Source organism: Cavia porcellus, unplaced genomic scaffold (genome assembly GCF_034190915.1).
Source record: "Cavia porcellus strain 051 isolate PalLab524CR breed Dunkin Hartley unplaced genomic scaffold, mCavPor4.1 scaffold_3, whole genome shotgun sequence".
NCBI classification, from domain to species: domain Eukaryota; kingdom Metazoa; phylum Chordata; class Mammalia; order Rodentia; family Caviidae; genus Cavia; species Cavia porcellus.
The window spans coordinates 26,090,270-26,117,007 of NW_026947486.1; the positions used below are offsets into that span (position 1 = coordinate 26,090,270).

Below are 26,738 nucleotides of genomic sequence, written 5' to 3' on the forward strand. Positions count from 1 at the left end.
CTAATATTGCTGTTGCCCTTCAGCTCCCACACTTTTTCCCAGGACCTTGGACTACAGCAGATTAACTGTGCTAGCTTGATGGGAGATTCAGTAAATGCCTCACCTGAACAGAGGATCTCAGCAGGCTCCAGTCAGTATAGTGAGTATGCTCCTAAAATGAAAGTGCACAGTGGGTAAATAGGGCCAGCAGTAAAGCTCCCTCCAACTAACTGTAAGACTTAGTGACTCTGGCAAGAGTGTGGGTGGCTCCTTCCTGCACACATAAGACATCAAGTAGGGTGAAGAGTGTGCCAATAAGGACTCCCCAAATTTGGAAAAAATCAAAAGGGCTTATGAGACACAGGCACACAAGAGGGACACAGTAGGGCCTCAGCTGACACAAGTACTATAGACATGGAGATTTGGTCACCTGCAATAATCTGAAGATAAAGTAACAGCAAGAACCAAAAGTTGACCTACATCAATACTACTAGGCTTGTGAGGCCAGAATATAGGACTCACCCAATAAGATCTGCAAGGAGAAGTCAGGTGACTGGCCCACCTATTCATTATGGGATCAAGCACTTGGAAAAACATCAACCTTATGGGTGGACACCAAGATACACACTACCAACAGTTGACAATGCTAATGCAAAAGGGGAAAATGGCAAAATGAAAAAGAAAATGCAAACTCAAACATCTAGTCCACCAGGAGCATGTACAGGAGACACTGAAATGGAGGACTTCAAAAGTAACACATCAGAAGTCTCTGAAAAGACAGCAAGTGAAATTAAAAAAACAACTACATGAGACTATAAAGGAAATCAAATTAGAAGTAATCTCTCATGTAAAGACAGAAATAACTACCTTAGTAAAGGAGTTGCTGCACACAGCTAAAGAAGAAGTACAGAAAAATGTATAGGAGCATCAGAAATTGGTTGAAACTTTGAATGAACAATACAGAAAACAATCAGAATTCATGAAACAAACTCAAAGAGACATCCAAGAAACAAAAAATTCTATTCAAAGCTGGCAAAACCATTTAAATGAAGCTAGGGGTAGGATTTCGGACCTTGAGGACAAGATTGCAATTAGCGATCATGAAAGGATAGAATTTTTAAAAGTAACAAAGCAGCATGAAGTGAAAATCTAGCAGCTTCAAGATGATGCCATGAGTAACAAAATAAGATTATTAGGCATCAGTGAAGATGAATCAATGCAAATGACACAACTAAAATATTGACAGAAGGAACAGCAGAAAACTTCCCAAACATGAGGAAAAAAAAATCTGATATACAAATAAATGAGGCATACAGAATGCCAAACAATCAAAACCAACATAAATCTACACCCAGACATATAATAATTAAGATCCCAGACATACAACATAAAAACAACATACTAAAAGCTTTTAGACAAAAGACACAACAATCAAGGAAAGCCCATTAGAATCATGGCAGACTTTTTAGCATAAACCCTCAAATCAAGACTAGTTTGAGTAAGGTATTTCAAATTCGTAAGGAAAACAACTTTCAACCCAGATTGATGTACCCAGAAAAAGTTTCATTCAAATTTAACGGAGAAACAAGGTACTTCCATGACAAAGAACAACTGAAGAAATTCATGTCTATCAAACCAAGCCTAGAAAGAGTATTTAAAGACATACTATATAGAGATAAAAATTACCACAGTCTCCAGAACAACAGCTGAAAAAAACCATCAGGTAGGACAAGCAATTAAACAAGGGGGAAAATTAGAAAGCAAACAACTGGACCATAACATGGCAAACTTGAGCCACTACATATCAGTGATATCCATAAATGTACATGGCCTCCATTCACCTATCAAAAGAAACATGTTGACAGAATGGATCAAGAAACATGATCCCACAATATGCTGTATACAACCAACACATCTGACCCAAAGAAAACTCATAGATTAAAAGTCAAAGGATGGAAAACAGTATTCCATGCAACAGGAACATAGAAAAAAGCATAGGTAACTATTCTATTTTCAGACAATGTGAACTTCAAATCTAAAACAATTGAAAGAGATAAATAAGGTCACTAAATACTTGTTAGTGGAAAAATTCAACAGGAAGAATTAACAATGATAAATATATATGCACCAAACACAGGAGTACCCAACTATAAAGACAAATACTAATGGACATGAAAAACCAAATACACAAGAACACAATTGTAACAGGGGAGCTTAACAACCCATTGTCGCAAAAAGATAGATGAACTAGACAAAAATTCAGCTAAGAAATAACAGAACTGAATCATACCTGTGAGCAATTGGACTTAGTAGATGTTTACAGAGTATTACACCCAACCACGTCAGAATACACATTCTTCTCATCTGCGCATGGGACATTCTCCAAAATAGACTATCTGTTATAGCATAAAACATTGTTAAGTAAATGCAAAGATATTGAAATTATCCCATGACTAATATCTGACCATAGCGCACTGAAATTGGAAATTAATGGCAAAAGAAATTGAAAAACCTGCATAATTACATGGAGATTAAATAACAATTTTATGAACAAACAGTGGGCTACAGATGAAATTAAAGAAGAAATAAAACAATACCTACAATTCCATGAAAATGCGGAAACAACAAACTGTAACCTGTGGGATACAATGAAAGCGAGAGAAATATATAGCAATAAATTGTCATATCAAGAAAAGAGAACCAGCACAAATAAACAACCTAATGCTTCATCTCAAGCTTCTAGAAAAAGAACGTTAAACCCAAAGCTCATAGAAGGGTGGAAATTGTAAAGATTACAGCAGAAATCAATGCACTTGAAACTCAAAAAATACAAAGAATTGATTAATTAAAAAGCTGGTTTTTTAAGAGAATCAACAAAATTGACAAATCTCTAGCTAACCTTATCAAGAAAAAGAAAGAAAAAAACCCAAATCCATGCAATAAGGACTGAAAAGGGGGAAATTCTTACAGATCCAATGGAAATTCAGAAAATTATGAATACATACTTTGAAAATCTCTACTCACAGAGTGGAAAACCAGAGGAAATGGACAGATTTCAAGAAAGATATGAACTACCAAAGCTCAACCAACAAGATACAGCAATTTTGAATAATCTAAGATCAGCTATTGAAATTGAAAATGTAATTAAAAAGTTACCAACAAAGAAAAGCCCAGGTCCTGATGGATTCATGGTTCAATTATGTAAGAAATTTAGAGAAGATTTGATGTCAATACTCCTGAAAATCTTCAATGAAATTGAAAGGGCATAAATTCTCCCTCACTCATTCCTGGAAGCAAACATTACTCTAATACCAAAACCTGAGAAAGACCCAACCAATGAAAGAGAACTCTAGGCCAATCTCCCTAATGAACACAGATGGAAAAATTCTCAATAAAATTTTGGCAAACAGAATGCAGCAAATCATCAAGAAGATTATGAAGCATGATCAAGTGGGATTCATCCCAGGAATGCAGGGATGGTTTAAAATACACAAATCAATAAATGTAATCTACCATTTCAATAGAGCCAAAAATAAGAACCACATGATAATTTCTATAGATAAAGAAAAAGCTTTTCATAAGGTCCAAGACTTTTTCATGATAAAAACCTTACAAAAATTTGGAATGGATGGTCTTTACCTCAATATGATAAAAGCCATCTGTGTCAACCCAACAACCAGCATTACAAAAACTGAAAGCTTCTACCTTAAAACCAGGCACAAGACAAGGATGTCCATTATCACATCTCCTATTGAATATAGTGCAGGAAATACCAGCCAGAGCAATTAGACAAGAGAGAAAAATAAAGGAGTAAGGACAGGAAAATAGGAAGTTAAATTATCATTATTTGCAGGTGACATGATACTTTACATAGAAGACCCCAAAACTCCATTGAAAGACTCCTAGGTATAATCAATAAATTTATTAATGTAGCTGGATACAAAGTCAACACTCAAAAAATCAATAGCATTCTTATAAACTAACAACAAAACCACCAAGAGACTAATAAGAGAAGCCACACCATTTACAACAAAATGAAATACTCAGGAATTAATCTAACACTTCTGAGTGTAGAAAATGGGTTTGAATGCTACACACCCTAAGGGTATACAGACTGGATAGATTATAAAGGACAAAAAGAAGACTGCTGTTATTCACTTTCTGCTTGCTTCTTCGCCACTTTGCTGCCTTTTGCCCAGCATGAGCTCTTTCTCCTCTGTGATGGCCCTCTGCCAAGCCACCTGGCCTGGGACCAGCAAACTATGAATTGAAAGCTCCACAAACTGTGACGTACAACAAATTTTTTCTTTTATAAATTTGGGTGTTGGGTATTTTGTCTCAGCAATGAAAAAAGTAACTAAGACACAGACAATAGGAAAAACAAAAGAGAAAAAAGCAATTATAATCCAACATGACCAATGTATCTAAAAGTGTGGCTCAATTTATTATAATTGTCTTATGTTGTTTACATGTTTTTGGCCTGCCATTCTGGCTGTTAATCTGTATTTATGATAATTTGGTAAGGACTTACAAAATAAATAAATGAATCTGATGCTGGAAAAATTAAATGGGGTGCAGGGGAAGGACAAAAAGAAATAATTGAAATGTTATAGACATGTGCCAATTCCTCACAATAAATATAATTTTTATATACTGTAAACATGTATTGAATTTTTTTAAATTTCTAAAGGTTTTATATATATATATATATATATATATATATATATATATATATACTCCTGAATGAATAAACAAAGAAAATGTGGTATTTAAATGCAAGTTTTATTCTGTCACAAAGGATAAACGAGTCATTTTTAGGTAAATGCATGCACCTCAAGTCCACAATTTTAAGTGAAATAAATTAGACACATAAGATTAAATATCACATCATTTCTCTTGTACGAGAAACTCAAAGGGTAAAGAAGCAAAATGGGTGATATTAAGAAGGAGGAATATGTTCAAATGTGAAGGAGAACTAGGAGAAGGGAGGAGGAAGGAAAGAAAGGGAAAAGGGATTTCTAAAAAAAGAGAATGGAAAGAAAAACTGGAAACAAATCCTGTGTAAAAGGGGAAGAGAAAAAGGGCTCAAGAGAGGGGAAAAAAGAATTAAGGTGTATTATGTACAGGTGTCAATTCTACAATGAAGTGATCATTATGTATGACAAATATATACTAATGAAGAATTTTAAAAGATTTTATATACATTCACACACATACATAATTAACATACAACCAATAATCATTACAGCTACCACAGAGAGAACTATACAGCATAAATATACTTCTAACAATATAAATACTAAACATTTTTTACATTTTTTTTCAAGTAACACATTGAAAGTCAAGAAAATAAAGTATAGTTTTTCTTAGTTCACTGAAAAGAAAGGTTTGTGCATATATTGTTTGGGTAAGATACTATGCCTGTATCTTGTACTCTGAATACTACAAAGACAATAATATGCAATGTATTAATTATTGTAACTCTCTTACTAACCTGTTTTGAAACTGTTTTATTGTTATTTTTATTTTTTTCTCTTTGAAATTAAAAAAAGAAAGCAAAGGGGAAACACAGGCAGAAAAAAAACAAAACACAAAGTGGGAGACTTAAGGTTTAACATAGCAATACTTCAACTGCAAATGATCTAAATACACTAATTTAGAGAGATTGGCAGAATAGGTAAAAACCAAGTACATATATTTTCTGCAAGAAATTCACTTCAAGAACAATACACATAGACTGAAAGTTAGATGGAGAAGTTTCATTATGCTGACATTAATTTTTTAAAAGGCATGGTAGGTACATACTATCAGATAAATTAGACACAACAGAAATCTAAATTACTAAAGATAAAAGGGGATATAAATAATATGATATAAAGGTCAATATATCATTTGTGGATGCACTAAATAACATAACTTTAAAACTAAACTATAGGAAAAACACATAAATCTACAATTTCATAGCTTGGTGTGGTGGGGCATATGTGTAATCTCAGCACATGGGAGGCTGATGCAGGAGGATCACTGCAAATTCAAGGTCAGCCTGGACTACACAATGAGTTCAAGGCCAGCCTGATTTACACAGTGAGACATTGCCTCAAAAAAAAAATAAGAAATGAAAAACTTAAGACTAAACTTTCACATAAAATTTCAACATCTTTCTTAGCAAAGGATAGAACCTCTAGAAGAAATAGGATAAAATATACAGAGGAACTGAAGTAAAAACTAATATGTCTCATGAATTTAAAATTCAAAAAATTAACAGTGACATATGCTTATAAGGCCAGCTCTTGGGTGGCTGAGGCCATAGGTCACTAGCTTGAGGCCAGCCTGGGCTACATAGTGAGTTTAAACACAGTCTGAATTGCATAAGAAAACCCTCTCTCAAAAAGACAAAAAAAGAGACTGCCACCCTTCCAGGGGGAGAACCACTGGTGTCTCCTGAGATCCACGCCATGTTGGAACTTAGGACCCTGGGAAACCAAGCAAGCAGCTTGCCTCCTTGGTACAAGGCTGCAGTGTGGCAGACTGCAGTGCTTCCAGGGGGAGATCCACCAGTGTCTCCTGAGATCCGTGCCATGTTGAAACTTAGGACCCTGGAAAACCAAGTAAGCAGCTTCCCTCCTTGGTAAGCAGCAGTGGTATGGCAGGCTGCGTCCCCTCCAGGGGGAGAACCACCAACCAGAGTCTCCTGAGATCTGAACCATGTTGGATCTTAGGATGCTGGGAAACCAAGCAACCAGCCTCCCTCCCTGCTAAGCAATAGTGGGCCTCCTGGTGCATGGGCTGAGAGTCAATCATTCCACTGCCCCTACCCCCCCTTCTCCTACCCCCCACTAGCAAATGGGAACCAGAGATCTGAGCATCTCTTGGGAGGTTGACCATAGCAAATAAGGGGGATTTCCTTCTACCATCTCTTTGAAGGCAAATATTTTTATTATTGTTTTGCTTTATTCTGATTAATGATACTGCTCTATTCAATATTCTGTTTTGGTAAGTTCTATAATGTTCTGTATTTTATTTTATTTTGATATACATGATTGAAAGAACAACTATTATAATGATAACAAAATATACTGTGATAGGTATTACTGTTATCCTGTAACCTGCTGTGAAGTTCTTTACCAATTTCACTACACTGTGTCAGTTGGCTTTATTCTGTCTTGTTCTGTTATATTTTACTACTTTCAAAATAAAAAGAATTAATAATAATAAAAATAAAAACAAAAAATTCTCAACAAAATATTAGTAAATTAAATCCAACAATGAATATAAAGAATTACATACCAAGACCTAATGAAGTTATGCTAGGAATTCAAGGGTGTTTTTATACGTGAAAACAATGTAACCCACAAACAGGTCAACAAGTTAAAAAAATCATATGGTAATATGAAGTAATGCAAAAAAAGGCACTTGAAAAAGGCAATATCCATTCTCAATAAAATTCTCACTGAAGTTTGAGAGCTATAACTTAGCAATAGAACAATCAACCATGATGTGCAAGGCCCTGATTACAATCCCTAGCACTGCAAAATATATAAGAGGAAGAAAAAAATTCGCAAGGAGTCAGGAATAGAGGGAAATTAACTCAGTAAAAATCATCTATGAAAAATTTATAACTAACATCATACCAACTGGTGAAGATTTGATATTTGCCCCTAAGACTGAGAATAAAGATTCATTCTCACTACTGTCATTCAGTGCACAGTAGGCAGACATTTTAATCAGTACAATATGAGGATATAAGAAATAGAAGGAATACAATTTAGAAAACAAACTACAAAGCCACACATATAACCTCAGCAACTCAGGAGCCTTTACTATGGAGAACTGCAAGTGTGAGGCTAGAATGGATGACTTAGCAAGACGCTGTCTCAAAATACAATTTTAGATCAGCTAGGGATGTAGTTCAGTGGTAGAAGACTTCCTTACCATGCACAAGGCCCTGGATTCAATCTTCAGTAACAAAGAAAAAGGAAAAAGAAAGAAAAGAAAAAGAAATCAAGCCATAAAACTGGCTTTATAGATTATATGACTGTCTATATAAAAAAGTCCAAAGATTTCTAGAAATAAAAATCAACAAACAAAAAACTCTTTTTGTAACTAATAAGTTCACGATGGTCACAGAATTCAAGATCAGTCCACACACATACACATATACACACACCTACACATAAGTCAATAACATTTCTACAGATTAACAAAATATAATACAAAAACTGACATTAAAGTATCTTCCTTCCAAGGAAAATTAAATACTTGGATGTAACGCTAACAGAAAGGTCCAATATCTGTATACTGAAAACTATAAAATTCTGATGAAAGAAATCAAAGACAATGTAATAAAAGATACATAATATTCATAGACTTAAAAATCAAACATAGTAAACATGTCAATTTTCCCCAATTTTATATATAAAATTAGTTAAATTCCTATCAAAATGCCAGCAAGGTTTTCTAACACATAAAGTTTTTTTCTAAATTTTATCTGTAAAGCTAGTCTTAGAATAGCCAGAATAATCTTTAAAAACAATGAAGCAGGAAAAATCACTCTAGCCAGTATTAAAGCTGTCTGTACAACTACAATAATCCAGAGAAGTTGTAAGCAAAAAAGGGATAGAGACATAAGTTAATTAAAGAAAACACAGAAGCCAGAAAAAAGACCTACACAATATGGCAATGCACATTTTTATACAACTGTAAAACCAACTGAATTAAAGGACAGTCTTTTTAACAAATGTTGCTAGAGCAAGTGGAATCTTACCTTATAGGAAATAAAAAAATGAACCACTTACTTTGGACCTTAAAACCACACACAACAATTAACAAAGATCACAGACTGAAATAAAAACTTTCAAAGTATAAAATCTTAAGGATCACATTCCAAAGTGATCAGAAAAAAATCTTAAGGAAAAAAATAACAGAAAATTTCTAGTATGTAAAGCTAGGTAAAACAACTTTAGACCTCTCACCAAAAATACTATCAGCTAGGCACGTATCTCTGGAAAGCGAAGGCAGGAGAATCACAAGCTCACATCCACACTGGGAAACTTAGAGACTTATTGTAACCATGTCAGAAAATATAAAATTAAAAAGGGCTGGAGATAAACCTCATTGCAAAGTCCTGGGTTCAATCCTCAGTACTGCAAGTAACTAACTACTAAATAAGTAATTAAATAAAAGCCCAATAAAATGAAAGAAAAACTGGACTTCATCAAAATTTGAAACTTCTTAATTTCTTAAAAAGTACATATATTTATATTAAGCAAAAATTATATTGCAGTAGGTGGTGTGTATTATATGTAGAAGCAATATATATTACTCATAGTTTAACACCTAGAAGTCATAACTGGTTGCATGGTTCATACATATTATGATACAATAAATACAATATTAAATCCACATAGAAAATAACAAGAATCAGAATGTAAATTGAGAAAAAAACAGAAAAATTTCAATGAAAAAGGCTGTACTTCGCAGGACCTTCGCCCTGAGCCGGCCTCATTGGGCAAGAAGAGCTGCTGGAATATTGGGGTGCACTGTAACAGTGACAGTGGTGGCTGGCTACCCAGGAGGCCTCAACAAAGAGACAAAGGACAGGAGGGCAGCACCGGATTTGGAGGACTATACTGGCTGGCACTATTGGCCTTGATAATTCATGACTGAATTAACTAAGGGTCACAGAAAGTACAGTGGAATAGTGCCAAAGAACCAGGAACTAGGCCAAATGAGCAATAACTTCTCATCTCCAACAAACTGAAGAAATAACAACTTCCAAGAGACTCAAAACTCAAAAACTAGCTACACCTGAAAGATACCTCAAAGAAATAATCATCACCCTAGGGTCCTAAATGCCACCAATGAGGCAACTCACAATAGGAAACTTATAAGCATAAAAAAATAAAAGAAATGAAAAGACATTTGAATAAGATGCAACCCCAGACATCCAGTTGACCAAAGGCAAATGCAGGGGGCAATGAGGTAGGACAAGATGAAAGTTCCACACCAGGTGGTAACAAAAAAGCAATTGAATGAGGATCTGGAAAAAAGAAATCAGAAATAATCTCCCAAATAACTACAGAGATTACGAAAATACACACCATGCTTAGTGACAGAACAGACACAGACAAAAAAAAATAGGCAAGCTTAAGTAAATTATGTAAGCTCAGCATAGGAAGTCATAGCTGACTTCTCACCACAAACTCTCAAGTCAAGGAGAGCTGGGAGTCAAGAATCCCAAGTTCTGAAGTAAAACAAACTTCAACCCAGAATGATGCATCTCACAAAACAATCCTTCAAAATAGATGGAGTAAAAGGAAAATTCCATAACAAAGAATATCTGAAGAAATTTATGATCACAAAACCAACACTCCAAAATGTGGTAAAGGATATTCTAGATAGAGAAAACTATCAATGGTAACTATCAATGGTAACTTTTAACTATCAATGTTAACGGTCTCAATTCACCAGTCAAAAGACAGAGACTGGACAAATGGATCAAGAAGCAAGATCTAACAATATACTATATACAAGAAATACCATTTAATCCAGAAACAAATTCACAGACTAAAAGTCAAAGGATTGAAAACAACACAACATGCAACAGGAACCCAGAAAAAAGCAGAAATAGCTATTTTATTTGCAGACAAAGTGAATTTCTAGCTTAGACTGATTAAGAGAGATAAGAAGGTCATTGCATCCTCTTAAAGGGAGCAATTTTAGAGGAACAAAAAACAATTATAAATATATATGCAACAAATACCAGTGCACCCAGCTATATAAAACAATTACAAATGAAAAATCAAACAAGCCCTAATATTATTGCATTGGGAGACCTCGATACTCCACTGTCAAAAAAAAGACAGATCAACTAGACAAAAATCAAAAAAAAATAGAACTAAATCAAATTTTTGAACAAATGGACTTAGTAGATGTCTATAGAGTATTCTACCCCACAACATCAGAATACACATTCTTCTCAGCTTCATACAGGACATTCTCCAAAATAGACCGTATACTGGCTCACAGAGCATGCTTAAGTAAATGTGAAGGAACTGAAATTATCCCATGCATACTATCAGACCACAGTGCAGTGAAATTGGAAATCCACACCAAAGGAAATAACAAGAACTTCATAAACACATGGAAATTAAATAGCACACTACTGAACAATCAATGGGTCACAGATTAAATTACAGAAGAAATTGCACAGTTTTTACAGTTCAATGATAATGACAACACAACATATCAGAACCTGTGGGACACAATGAAAGCAGTCTTAAGAGGGAAATTACAGCACTAAATATCTATATCAGGAAAACAGAGCAAATGCACAAAAACAACTTAATGTTTAACCTCAAACTTCTATAAAAAGAAGAGCAGGCTAAAACCAAAAGCTTGATAAGGCAGGAAATTATAAAGATCAGAGTCAAAATTAACACACTGGAGACTAAAAAAGCAATACAAAGAATCAAAACATCAAAGAGTTGATTCTTTGAAAGGTTAAATAAAATTGACAAACTCTTAGCTAATCTTATCAAAAAGAAGGAAAAAAGACTCAAATCCACACAATTAGGAATGAAAAGGGTGAAATCACAAAAGACCCTGCAGAAATCCACAAGATCATCTATACCTACTTTGAAAATTTCTATTCTAATAAGACAGAAAATACCGAAGAAATGGACAGATTCCAAAATACATATAAATTACCATAGCTGAATCCAGAAGATATAAAAATCCTATATAACTCAATATCAATAAATGAAACCGAAGACATAATTAAAACACATCAAAAAAGAAAAGCACAGGCCCTGATGGATTCAGTCCTGAATTCTACAGGAAATTTAGTGAAGATCTAACACCACTACTTCTCAAGATCTTTCATGAAATTGAAAGGGAAGCAATACTCCCAAATTCATCCCTGGAAGTACGCATTATTTGGATTCCAAAACCAGAGAAGGACTCAACTAAGAAAGACAAATGCAGGCCAATCTTCCTAATGTACATTAGGAAGTACATTAGGATGTACATTAGCTTTCAGTGACTTTTGTCTGAACTATGATGAATTTATGAAAGAAAATCATTGCTTCTCAGAAAAGTCTAGGTAGGATTAATTTGTTTAAGGGAATACAGAATCTCAAAAAATGTGTCCTACCTTTATCCTTGAGACATTCTGCACACATAATGGGGAAACTTGGGGCTGTGAAATAAGCGTAAGTCCAAGTATAGATACAGGCAAAACAATGGATTAACCTTCAACCACAGGCAAAATCTAGGATGAGTCAGCTGTAGCTTCAACTATTTTTTTTTCATTTTAAAGAGGGTAAAACAAAACAAACCAAAGAAGATCAGTAGAAAACAATGTATTTGACACAGACTTCAAAGCAAGACAACAGGATCAACATTGGTGATATAGACAACTATTCAGAAGAAAACAAGGAACATTATGGTGACCAATGTTGTGGTTACCATTAAATAAGACAACAGGATTAAAGATGAACTGTCCCATTTATAATAAATACCTTTTTGTTTTAGAGACAAGGTCTCACTATGCAGTTCAAGCTAGCTTTGAATTCACTATGTAGCCCAGACTGGCCTTGAACTTGTGGCACTCCTTATGCCTCAGCTTCCCAAGTGCTGAGATTAGAGACATGTGCCACCATGCCTGTTATTACAGTATTATATAATTAATATATAAAAGTTCTTCTCACCTCTGAAATTTGTTGGCAATGTCCTTCTAGTTGCTGGGATGGATAAATTTGCCCTGGAACATTTATGTCAACTTGCAGGACATTAGAAGTCATTTGAGAGCTTATCATCTGGTTTGAGAAATAGGGTAAACTGGGCTGGCTTGAAGTATCTGAATGTATCACTGATCCAGCTTCTGCTTCATATAAATTATCACCTATAACAAAGAAAGCAGTAACAGGCAGAAACTTGAACTTGAAGCACAATGACTAAATGGTATAAATAACAATAAATGTTTCTTTTATGGATATTATGTTTACCCTGAAAGATGTAAAGAGCTTCAAAACGGTTTTTATGTGGAAGAACAAATCAAAAACAATCATGTAAACTCTTTATTAAGCAATAAAATTGACATTGTGGTACAACTAAAATTTCCTTCTTTCCTTCCCTCCCTCTTCCTTCCTTCCTGTTGTTTTCTTTTCCTTCCCTTCTTTTTTATTTTACTTTTTTGTGGTGCTGGAGATGGAATCCAGGGCCTCACACATGTAAGCACACAGTCTGCTACTGAGCTACATCTTCAGTTATAAGTTCTCTTCACAAAATAAGACCTAAAGATAAAGAATCACATAAAAATTCACCTATATTGGTTAGGCATTTCATGTATCTCCCTTTACCATTACAATTTCAGTAAAATGTATAATAATCTGTTTCTTCTAGAAACTGGGAAGAAAAAATATGTACTTGTAGAACAATTGGTTATTGCTATGCAAATACTGTGTTCTGGAGAAAAGAATGCATTATAGCAGGAAAACAGAGAACTTTTTTTGGTGATACTTGAGATTGAACTGGGTACCACTGAACTGAGCAATATTCTGTGCTCTTTATTATTTTTTGAGACAGGCTCTCACTAAGTCACTAAGACACCTAGGTTTGACTTGAATTTGTGATCTTCATGCCTCACCCTCCCAGAGTTGTGGAATAACAGGTGTACATCTGACAAAAAATAGAGGGCTTTTGTTTATATTCCAATCAAAATTACAAAGAGTCTTAACATCTAGAAAACTTATTCTTGAATAAATCATATATTTAGCTCCAAGTTTTATTTATTAAAAGATTTACATTAGACCCTTAAAAGTGTAAGGCAGGGAACACGTCTATAATCCCAGTAATCAGGAGGCTAAAGCTGGAGGATCGCTGTGAGTTTGAGACCAGTACAGGCTATATAAGCAAGTTCAAGGCCAGTCTATACTACATAGTGAGGACCTATCTCAAAACAAAAACCAAAAGTGTTAGCAAGGACTGGATGTGGTGGTAAACACCTGGAATCCCCACTAATTGAGAGACTGAGACAAGAAGATTATGTGAATTCAAGGCCACTCTAGACTATGTAGTAAGACTCCTATGTTAAGAAAAAAATAGAGAAAAACAGCTGGGGATGCAGTTCAGTGGTAAAGTGATTACCTAGATGCCCTAGTTCAAACCCCCAATATCAAGTAAAATTTACTTTTTCTCCAAATAAAAACAGTGAATATAATACTTATGTAACTCATACCTTGAACAAGATACTCAACAGAACAATTTTTATTTATTTAATTTTATGAGACAGGGTCTCACTATGTTTCCTGGTCTCAAATTCCTAGGTTCAAGAAAACCTCCTACCTTACACTCCTAAGTGAATGGGACTACAAACATACATCACTGTGTTCAGCCAGAACAATTTCTTACTTTTGTTGTTGTTTTAAATTTTATTTGGGTTTTTAAGACAGGATTTCACTGAGTAGTCCATGAAGATCTTGAATTCACTATGTAACCTAGGCTGGCCTCTAACTCGCAGTAGTCCTCCTACCTTGGCTTCCAGAGTACTGAGATTACAGTGTTTTTAAGTCTGGCTTTCTTTTTTGATGCCTGGCTTTCTTGATTTAATTTAATTTGATGTTTCGGTTTTTTGAGACAGGATCTTGCTCTGAAGGTGGTCTGTAGCCAAGGTTGGCCTCAAATACATGGCAATCCTGCTATCTCAACACTCACCACACCCAGCCTAATTTTTTTCAGGATTAAAATAGGGATACTCACCCTTTCAAAGGTTTTATAAGTGGTTTAAATAAATGATAGTGTTATGGTTTATGTTGGTCGTCCCCAGGCCTCATGCATTTGCATTGTGCATTTGTGACCAGTTCATTGTCCAGCACTTGGATTGGGGGTATGAGTGTTACACTGGCCTAGGGGTAGAGCCAGGATGTAATGTAATGGGAGGAAAAAGGTGTGTCTCACTGTCTTGCTGGTTTCTGCCTTGCTGTTTGCAGTGGCCATGAACTGCGGCCCCGCCATGCCGCCATGCACCCTGCCTTACTGGGTAGGGACTGAAACCTTCAAAAACTGTAAGAAATAAACCTTTCCTTTCCTAACTTTGCATTTTGCCTCAGTGACCAGTAAAAAGTAACTAAGACAGAATTTGGTACTGAGGAGTGGGGTCATTTGCTGTTACTATACCTGACCATGTTTTTCGAGAGGCTTTAGAAATGGCTTGTGGGCAGAGTTTTGAAAAGTACGAACATTACACCTGGATTCATAGAGCTGGAGCAGCTTAGGCTGTTCTGTACAGGAGATTCTACTCAGAGCTCAGAAGACCAGAAGGCTGATAGAAATCCTCATGGTAAAGACCAGGATTGGAAGGTTTCTGCTGGGAAGGTGCACTGCATTGGTTGTTGGACTCTCCATGATGTGTGTTATGGCTTGGCATAAAGTTTGTCTGCATTTTGCTTATGCCCAGAGACTTTGCCTGAGACTGAGACAAAGGGCAATGGATTGATTAATCTGTTGAAGGAAATTTCAAGGCAGTCGAATGTTGAGGCTGTGGCATGGCTATTGTTGGGGGCTTTTAGCCAGCTTTATGTTGCAAATCAAGAGCAAAGAGCCCAGCAGGATAATTTACAACTCTGTGAATTTGGCCAGAAGGAAAATTCCAGGAAAGTTGTGGATTGAAAAGACAGAGTTGAGACTTTGATTGCTGAGAAGAAACAGAGAGATAAGAAAGATGGCCACAGGGCATCCCAGGAAGCAGTGGATCTCCACCTTTTGCAGCCTCAAACTGCAAAAGGGATAAAGAATTTGCTCAGAGGAGAAAGCTGCAGAGCACCATGCTCCAGAATGGCAATAGAGGCCACATGAGGTTCCAGAATGGCGGCAACATAGAGAAACTTTTCTTCACAATCAGGTTCACAGAACCCAATGATCCAGGCAATTGACCCCTACAGCAAAGGTAGAAAAAATCCTGGCTACTGCTCCAGCTGGCAACAAACCTTGGCAACATCTACATGGTGCTGATTTTAGGTGCAAGGAAAATGCACAAATTCTGAGGGTAAGATGGCTTCCACCTCGATTGCAAAGGGCCTGGGAGGCCAAGCAGTGTGCCCCTGAAAGGGCAATTTGTGAAGATGTAAAGGTGAAGCCAAAGGTGCAGTAGAGATCCCAGAAGTTTGGAAAAGCCAGGAACGTGGATGATCCAAGGAAAGCTGCAAAACGTGAGCAGACACAGTTTAAGAGAGAAGCTGTAGGAGCTGAAATTCCTAGAAGTAGGTGGCTTGGGGGTGGAATCACCCAAGCCTTTTTGGAGCTTACAACCAGATTGCTTCAAATGCTGAGCATGGAAGTCTAGGACTTAATGTTCACCCTGCTGGATGTTGGACTTGCTTTGTTTCCAAAGCTTTATATTCCCTTGTTTCTAACTTTTGCAATGGTAATGATTATCTTGTGCCTTTGCGTTTCAGAAATGTTTAAACTTGTTTAATTTGTACAGAGGGTTCCAGTTAAAGAATTTGCCATAGGTCTTGGAAGAGACTTGGGACTTGGACTTCTCAGCAATGCTGAAACTGTTAGGTCTTTGGCAACTCTTGGGAGATGGACTAAATGTCTTTTGTATAAAGGGTGTACATACATGAGTCCTGGGGTCCAGGGGTGGAATGTCATGGTTTATGTTGGTGGTCCCCAGGCCTCATGCATTTGCATTGTGCATTTGTGCTTGGTTCATTGTATAGCACTTGGATTGCAGATGTGAGCACTACTCTGGCTTAGGGGTAGAGCCAGGATGTAATATAATGGCAGGAAGAAGGTGTGTCTTGCTCTCTTGCTGGTTTCTGCCTTGCTGTTTGCAGCAACCATGAAACTTCAGCCCTGCGCCATTCCACCTGCCTTGGAGCCAACTGAGTATGGACTAAAACCTCCAAAAACTGTAAGAAATAAACCTTTCCTTTCCTAACTTTGAGCATCAGGTATTTTCTCTCAATGACCAGTAAAAAGTAACTAAGACAGGTAGATAACAGAACACTTTGAAAAACACGTATGTGTGACTGAAAGACAATTTGCTTTTTCAAATTGCATCTACTTTTACCTCTAACAGAGAAATAATCCTGCTGTGGTTTTCTTTGTAGAAGCTGTTGTTTAACATGTTGATCAACTTCAGTTTCTTCACATTCAGTCCTGGTGTACTGAGTGGGAGCAGTGGGCAAAGTTATAGTTTGGTTCTGAGTGAATACAGCTCCCATAGACTTGAATTGTGAATCTCTATGTTCTTCCAAACAACCAGCAGGCTTCTTCTCTCTGGACTTTTTTATCAGGGTCACCCGGTCTCTAATGGATTTAGCAACAGCTTTAGAATCACTTTCATGGAAGAATCCAGATTTGACCTACAAACAAAACATAAAAAGCCAGCTAACATTTAAAATTTTAGCCTTTTTTCACTACAAACATTATTTTATGTCCAAAATTCCAAATGTTATAATTAAAGACATGCATATGCAAGAGCCTTTAATTGACATAAGAAAACTATTAATACTACCAAGCATTAGTGAAACATTTCAGGCTTTAAACAAAAATAAATAAAATCTGACGTTTTAGTATGATACATGCAGACTTGATACAGATAATTTATGAATGCCATTAAGTTTTGTCAAAGATTAAGAGTTTCACCATTCCATGGTGCCCAGTACTGAGCACCAGATAGATGCATGTGACTAAATTAGTCATTTGTCCTGAATGAGCAGAAAATCTGTGAGTGTGATATGGATAAAAATTCAAATTGAAATGAGGTATAAATGAGATGCTGAAAAAGCCCTGAAGGAAGAACTCATGCCTCTCTAGAGGAAATAAAGTGTCACAAGGAAAGAACCTTGGACCTCTAAAAGAGGAATGAGCAGACTATTAAGGAAAGTACAAATAAAGACTGGAAAGAAGATCAACATTCTGGACAGAAGGAAATAATTATCACAGCAAAGTAGTGTATCTTACTAGACATTAGAAGAATGAGAAATGAGGAAAAGGCTCTGCCCTGTTGTCTCAGAGGAACAGGAGATGATGCTTCAGGAGGTACAATGGCATGTCATTCTCAATCTGACAGTCTGCTTTCTAAAGCATATCTTGGAGCCAGGCTTGATGGCACATACCTGTAATCTCTGCACTCAGGAGGTTGGGACAGTAGAATTGTTATAATTTCAAGGCCAGCCTGGACTACAGAGTGAATTCAAGGCCACCCTGAACTATACAGTCTGTCTAAAAACCGCAGCATACCTTGTGGGTTTTGCAGACTTCTGGAAATTTTATGGTAGTTTAACAATGATTAAAATGCTAGACAAAACACACATATCTAATTGTGCTCCCTCCCAAAGCTTCAAACAACAACAACAACAAAAATAAGTAGATTTTAAAATTATAAACTCAAAATAATAGGGAGAGTAAAAAAACAAGTAAGACATATTTATTAGCTTAGAATATAGAAAACAAATGCAAAAAAAGTAAGCTAGCAGACTTGGGAAAGGTAAACCACAGAAAAGTGATAGTGATTCCCATTAATACTTAAGAATACATAAAAAGCACAGAACTGGCAGCACTAGGTACTTCCATGACTGAAGGTAAAGTCAAAAAGGATGGCTAAAATAAGGAAGACTAGACTGAAGAGTTCTGAAATTCAGTTACATAAGTACCTATACTCTACTTGCCACTCGACATCTCATCATGATTGCTCTTCTCTTACTCACAAAAGCAGAGCTTTTGTCTCTGGGGAGGGTAAAAGACAGTACTGCTGGACTGTGAACGCCAAGCACAACTGAGAATACAGCTACCATGTTAAAAAAACAAAACTATTATCACTTTTTGGCCTTTTCAGTAAGATCAGATGTAAAAACAAAACAAACTTATGTAGCTGGATATCAATTCAGAAACACTACCTTTGCTTCTTGGCTAATGGTAATCCTACCACAGTCAAACATAACAAGTCCTACACAAGCAATCATACCATTTAGTCAGCGTATTTGTCCCTGTGGTGGAAAAAGATGTTTCCTCCAAAACTCCAAACCTTTCTACATGACACCTATCACTGTGTTTGCTATATAAGGCACAGTTGACCCTAAGCTAGGGTGACTATCTGGATAAAGCTTTAACCAGTAGGTGACTTCTGATAGATCCAATATAGCATTACTGGCTTTCAAGATGGTGTACGAGGTACTTGAAAGAACTAAAAAGTTTTAGCTTCTAGATGCTGTAAGCAGTCTCCAGCTAACAACCAGGAAGAAAACAGGGAACTAAATTTTACAACTATATGGAACTGAATTCTGTCAACCACTGGATAAGCCCAAATCAGATTCTACTCCACAGCTTCAGATAAGAATTAGGCCAAATTTGCCTCAATTTTAGCTTGGTGAGATCTTAAGAGAATCAACCTGATCCCACCACAACTTCTGCCCAATATAACTTAGAGATAATAAATATGTAACTATTGTTTTAAGGTATGAAATTTGTTATGCAGCATTAGAAAACTACTATAATCAGTATTCGAAATAAGAGTCAAAACATTAACTTTACAGACTTGTGTTATAATGTTGTATAAACAAAAAAAGAACAAGATGTTTACTCTAAAAAAGGAACATAAAAAATAAAAATAGAAGGAACATAAAAAATAAAAATAGAAGCCAGGTGTGATGGCACATTCCTGCAATCCCAGAACTGGGGAAGCTGAGCCTGCAAGATCACTGCAAGTTCGAGGCCAGCCTGGGCTACATGAAGAAAGAAAGAATGAAAGAAAGAACGAAAGAAAGGAAGGAAGGAAGGAAGGAAGGAAGGAAGGAAGGAAGAAAGAAAGAAAGAAAGAAAATAAACTCTTGAAATTCAAAACATGATAGTAAAATTGAAAGTTTAATAGAAAAATTAGAAAATAAGTGTCATAGCATCTGCAAGAGAGAATTTTAAAAAGACGAAAAATAAAAAAGATATGAACATTGGCAAACTAATCCAAGAGGTCCAATATCCAAATAGCAGTAGTTCCAGAAAGAAAAAATCATTTATTAAATGCTTCAAGAAATTTTCCAGAGTTCAGCATGTAGTGGGTACCTCAAATCCTAGCACTCAAGAAGGTGAGACAGGAGGATTGCTGCAAGTTCCAGGCCAGCCAGGGCTACATAGTAAGTTCAAAGCCATCCTGAACTGCTAAGCAAAATCACAAAGCTAAAAAAAAAAAAAAAAAAAAAAACACCAAAATCCTAGAAACCAAAGTATGTATTTTGCAGAGTATGGTGGCATACACCTATAAGCTCAGCAATCATGTTCAACACCAGCCTGAGCTACATAGTGTCAAGACCAGGCTGAATGACACAGTGATACCCCACCTCAAAAAAACCAGTAAGTGAAACACATGATCTAACAAACTAAAAGAGTCCAGGGAGTACCTAACTTAGTGGAGAGAAACAAATTGAAATTGAATTATTTTAGTGTAAAATTTTAGATCAATGAGAAGAAAAAGATATTACAATCCTCCAGAGAGGAAAAAAATGGATCACAAGCATAATATTACGACTGAGAACAAATTTGGAATTTTCAACACCAATATCAGAAACTTAAAAGAACATGGAACAATGACTCCAAACTAAAAACAAAAAACTGTCAATATCTAAAATGATTTGGCAAGCCACAATGATCAATTAAGTACAAGGACAGAAAAAGGCATTTTCATGCATGCAGTCTCAAACAATGTATTTCCCATGTACTCTTAAGGTGTTAGATGGACTTCCTGGAAGATGACAGAGCAGTATGCAGCAGTGAAAACAACCTAAGAGTCACCGTGCAGACACTGGAATATAGTTATCATGAGGAAGACAAAAATGAGAAAAGAAGATCCCATGGACCTAGGAAAAATCTGAAGTGTGAATTAAAGCCCACAGAGAGTGAAAAGAAAAACTTCAACAAAAAATGCGGCGTTGGCTATGTAAGAGGAGCTCTTTGAACCTGGGGATTCATGATCATGGTGACAGTGATGGATGGCGATCCCAGAGGCCTCTGCAGAGAGACTCAGCAGTGGAGGAGATCAGCAAATATGGAGACCTGAGCTGGCTGTCAGTGAGTGCAGAGGACTCAGTTCTCCCTTGGGAGAGAGCAATTAGCTGGTAGCTGTGAGCCGTCTTGGAGACAGGCTGGCTGAGCTCAGAATCCTGAACTGCTGGCCAGCTTGCCAGGCAGGCACTTGTGCCACTGGACTAAATCCACAGGCCTCATCTTGCAGTTCCCAGCTGGACTCAGACCCTTGATAATGCTGGGACTGCAAAAGCCCAATGAGTCCGGTCTTGGGCCAGGCCTGCTGAGGTTATCTACTACCCATCAAAAAGGTTCTGCTGGCTTGCTAAAATAGACCAGTATGATTTGGGACTCTGTCTATACAGGTTGTCTACTAGTGAAACCAGACAAAATCCAGGAAGTGGACTTTTTGTTTTTCTAATTTTTTTCCTTTTTTTCTCTTTCTCCATTGTTTCTAGATGAGTGTGAAAGTGGTTCCTAACCTTTTCGTGGGTGTGATTCTATTTTGTTCTTCCTTTTGTCTCATCCACCTCTCTTTTCCTTCAATCTTCTACACCAGTTTGCCAAAGTTCGCTTGACATCCATTTGTCCTCCAACTTTATTTGTAATCTTACTCTTCTTCAACTTCTCTATCGTCTCCTTAATCCATTTTAGAGCTTAATCCTTGAGGAAATACTAACATAGTAAGCAATTCTGTATTGCACACAATCATCTGGTTTGCTTCACATTTTGTTATGTGATCACAAATCTAGTTCATATGGGTAAAAGTTGCAAATTAAGTGTTAGCTCAGTTTGTTATTTTATAGGGTATGTTTGATGCTGATGGTACTACTACAGTCAAAAATGACTTAATTGGAATAGCTGAAAAGATGGTGGCTTGATAGGTAGCCGGGTAGTGAGCCTCTCTGAGAAAAACAACTCAGACACAAGAATTTAACACCATGGAGAAGATCAGACAAAAGGAGAAGAATTCTCAAGACCCAGGAAGAAACTGAGGAAAAAGAAAAAGAAACAAAGGAAGAAAAAGAAACGGAAGAAAGGCTGGAACCAGATACACTCTCAGTGGAGCCAGTCCCATGCTATGTTGGATACACCTTGGAGTTGGACAACTCACAGTCGAGTTGAAGTCACAGTCTCCAAAACTTTGGGCTGATGAGCCCAGGGCCCTTGGCAGGAGGATGCAGCACAACAGAGAGAAGAAGCAACTTGGAGAGCATATTAACCCATGGTGAGTGCTAGGAATTGGGTCCCACGGGGTTGGGGGGTGACCAACAGGATGGGCCTGAACCCGGAAACCACAGTGGCATCAGTTGGCTACCCCTGGCCCAAAGAGGACTGTTGGGATTTGCTTGGGCTGGGTCATGGCCCTGGTCGGACCCAATAACCAGGGATAAAACTGTCTTGAACATGTGATGTCCACAGAGCACAGACTAACATGCTGAAGGCACTCACTGGGTGATTGGCTCAGAGGAGAGGGGCTAACCCACATCGTCTCTGTGTGCACCTCACAGATCAACAGTAAACTGGAGTGGGCAGCAATCCCCAAGTCAGTACACTTCAGAAAAACCATAAACAATAAAGAAAGGGCCTGAGACCTCCATCATATACCTGTCTGAAAGAAACCAGAAACATGACAAGAGAAAAAAAAAAAAAGAAAAAGCCTCCAGCTGCTGACCTGGGGAGCCCCCAGCTGCTGACCCAGGGAAAATAAGTGCAGGAGACGTAAATACTGAAGAGATGGAGGGCAGCAATCATGCAATATTGGCCACAGCATCAGTGCACATAAAGAAATACTTTCAGGGGGCTGGGGATTTAGCTCAGTGGCATAAGCGCCTGCCTTGCAAGTGTGTGCTCATGAGTTCGACCCCTGGTATCAATAAAAGAGAAAAAGACAAAAAAAGTGAGAAAAAAAAGAAATATTTTCGGGACCTCACAAACTTCAAACTGAAATATTTTGGGTTTTTTTTCTCCTTTTTTATTGGTACCAGGGATCGAACTCACGACTGCCTGCTTGCAAGCAGGCATTTATGCCACTGAGCTAAATCCCCAGCCCCCCAAACTGAAATTCTAATTCAAGTAAGGCAAGATATAAAAAAGATTAATAAAAGAAATGCTGAGCACTTCTCAAGATGACACAGATGGAAGAATGGAGGAATCCATTGTTAGAAAATTCTCTCCCAGAAAAAGGAGAGAAACCTTTGATGAAGAATATAAACAAAATCTAGACTACATGAAACAGAACCAAAGAGATTACCAGGAAATTAAAAACTCCATTGAAAGCTGTCAAAATTAGTTAACAGAAACTAAAGATAGACTTTCAAAACTTGAGGATAGATTTGCAGTGTGTGATCCTGAAAAGAAAGGTCTCTTAAAAATAACAAGGAACCAGGAAGTAACAATACAAAGGCTAGAAGACAACAAGAGAATCTATAACTTAAGAATAAAAAACATGAGCGAAGTAGCAGGAATCAAAACAAATGAATTACAAAGGCTATTCACAAAAATAAATAAGAAAAACTTCTCAAGCATAGGAAAAGGAAATGATATCCAGACAAATGAGGCATACAGAACTCTAGCCAGCTATAACCAAAACAGACATATAATAATCCCAGACATATAATAATCAAGATCCCAGAAATTCATCACAAGAACAGAATATTAAAAGCAGTCAGAGAACAGAAACAGATCACCTATAAAGCAAAGCCCATCAAAATCACAACATAATTCTCAACACAAACTATCAAATCAAAAAGAGCTTGGAGCAAAGTATTCCAAGCCCTGAAAGAAAATAACCTCCAACCCAGATTGATGTAACCTAAAAAACTGTCTCTCAAAATTAATGGAGACAAGACGTTTCCATGACAAAGAGGAACTGTAGGAGTTCGTGACTACCAATCCAGCACTACAAAAAATACTGAAGGATATTCTAGAGAGAGGCAGAGAGGCCTCAATGAATAAGGCAGAAAGTGGAATGAAGGAGAAAAGTAGAAAATCAACAGCAGAAAAATAGCATAGTAGAGATAAGGCAGAGAAGACACTATAAGCTCTAACAGATGGCCTTGATACACTAACAAAAAGAACATTGGCAGAGTAGATCAGGAAATAGGGTCCATCGAGATGTTCTGAATAGAAAATACAATCTATCTGAAAGAGGTTGAATGAACCATCAAAGATGAGAAAACAATGCTCTATGTGACAGGGAACCAGAGATAAAGGCTGCAGATAGGTTGGTAAGTCATGACACTTTTGTGCAGTGAAGAACAATACAACTATGAGGAGAGAAAACCTTGAGGCCATGGTAGGTAAAGGAATTCAGTTCAAGATCAAGCTCAGGAGTGAAAAGGTTCAACACCACTTGGGTAGATAACAGGTTGCCCCTCTAATCTAAAAACTGGGGGAGACAGTGGGACCCAAAATGTACAAAGCACCCTGAGAAAGGGAAAGGGAAGGAATTATCTAAAAAAGGAAGACAGAGGACACTGTTAATAGTGTATCAGCATTTAAAAGCCACGTTAGTCTTATTGCTCGGTTTAGTTTGATTTTATTCTGTTCCCGTCTGTCTACTTGTACTAGATTTGAGGGCACAGACAGCTATCTGAAAAATAGCAGGATATACTATGGTAACTATCCTTAATTTCCTATTAACTTAACCTGAAGCCCTGTGTTACTTACATTGTCTTACTATGACTGATCTTATTTGAATCTAGTTTGTTAGATTGCTGTTTTGTCTTGACTGATTTTATTTGAATTTGGTATGCTTGATAGTATCAAGTCTAAGAGTAGAGGCAACCACTCTGAAGATGACAACATGCAACAGGATACCCATTCTGGTTTGATTATTAAACTGCCTTTAAAGTCCTATAATACTTCCAATGTTGTGTTTTTATTAATATTGCTATATTCAATTATACTACGCCTGATGATATAGACAATTCTATTGAAAATAACAAGAGACATCACAGTAACTACTGTAGATCACCTACTATTGTGGTTTTATGTCTTTCTTGTTTCATGTTTTTCTAGGAATTTTGTTTTGTTGTCTTGTTTTGATCTGTTTTTCCCTATAATACAGAAAAGATAGGTATATATGTAGAGATTCACGCATGTGTAAAACTTCTAAATAGTTCACGAGAATAGATTATATAAGGCACAATGTAATGAACAGATACTCTGAAGATGAGAGACTAAAATACCCAGTGCCAATTCTGTAGCATTATGAATTCTAGCAATACTATTATTCTCTTTCCAGAGTGATATTAGTCTATTTTCTTTTGTTTAATTTCAACATACATAAACATATGGACATCTATTTTGAAGAGAATGACAGACATTATGACAGCCATTGTTGACTTCCCTATTGTCTGGTCTTAAAGACCTAAAATGCTTACCTCATCCCGTTTTGATCAGATTAGCACTATTTTGTTCAGTATGTATTCACTGTGTGTGAAGATATGCACAACCATTTGGAAGAAAACAGAAGACAATTATGATAGTAAAGATTTCTGGTGGTCATATTTTGAAATCTGTGTTTCTTAAATTGTTTTCTTATGATCTGTCTTTAATTTTACTCACTTTAAAATAAAAAAAGTAAAAATAAATTACTTAATTGTTCCAAAATGCTATTCCATGACTGAGTTTGACTACAAGTCACAGAAAATACTGTGGAACAGTGCCAAAGAACCTGAGACTCGGCCAAACAAGCCACAACTTCTCATCTCTAACAAACTGATTAAGATCTTCCAGCAGAACCTAAAATGCAGTTACACCTGGAAGATACTTCCAATAAGTACTCATCACCCAAGAGTTCTAAATACTAGCAATAATGCAACCCACCATAGGCAACTTGCAAGCATTGCCCCAATGATTAAACTTAAAAAAAGAATAAAATGAGAAGACACTTAAACAAAATGCAACCACAGACATCTAGTTCACCAAAGACAAATCAACAGGTGCAAGGAGATGGGACAATCTGAAATCCCTCCATCAGATCTCTCCAAAGTAGAAATGACAAAGCAATTAAATGAGACCCTGGAAAAACTCAAATCAGAATTAATCTCTCAAATAACTACAGAGCTTACCAAAATATACATCATGCTTAGTGACATTAGACCAGAGACAGACAAAAAATACATTAGCTGAAGAACATTATGTAAGCTCAGGATAATTTTAAAAAAAGGAATCCATAAAGCAGATTCGAATAGATAGTCTGGTAAGTAAATACTCCATTGAGAGTATTCAAAGAAGATTAGGCCAATATGAGGACAGGATCTCAAATATTGAAGACAGGCTTACAATTAGTGACCAGGAAAAGAAAGATTTCTAAAAACTAGCAAGGGACCAGGAGAAATCAATCCAGCAAATGCTAGCTGAGACAAGGAAGAATAACGTAAGCTTAATTGGAATCAATGAACAAGCAGGAGATACCACAAATGACATTAAAAAATGTTTGCAGACATCATGACAGAAAAGTTATATGCCTGGCAGAGAAAAAGAATTTGACACACAAATAAGTCAGGCATATAGAACTCCGATTAGCAATGATCCAAAAGAAAAAGTCTACAGCCAGGCATATCACAATCAAGATTCTAGAAATTAAACACAAGAATAGAATCTCAAGTCAAACAGAGTTTGGAATGCAGTACTCCAAGTTCTAAAGGAAAACAATTTTCAACCCAGATTGATGGATCCCACAAAACTACCTTTAAAAATTGATGGAAAAATAAAAGATACTTCCATGA

At 36.6% G+C, this 26,738-nt stretch overlaps 1 protein-coding gene across 19 annotated transcripts in view; it reads right to left on the reverse strand.

Annotated features, from left to right (window-relative positions):
- Positions 1 to 26,738, reverse strand: part of LOC100720927 (constitutive coactivator of PPAR-gamma-like protein 2) — a 478,018-nt gene that overhangs the window by 368,380 nt on the left and 82,900 nt on the right. For all 19 annotated transcript variants that reach the window (XR_010046553.1, XR_010046554.1, XR_010046557.1 and 16 more), the window contains 2 exons: positions 17,054 to 17,348; positions 12,690 to 12,883 (listed from right to left, as the gene is read on the reverse strand). Coding sequence is in view for 14 of the 19 variants with exons in the window: in XM_063245942.1 (XP_063102012.1) it covers positions 12,690 to 12,883; positions 17,054 to 17,348 (489 nt within the window). In the remaining 5 variants the exon portion in view is untranslated. The remainder of the gene's footprint in view (positions 1 to 12,689; positions 12,884 to 17,053; positions 17,349 to 26,738) is intronic.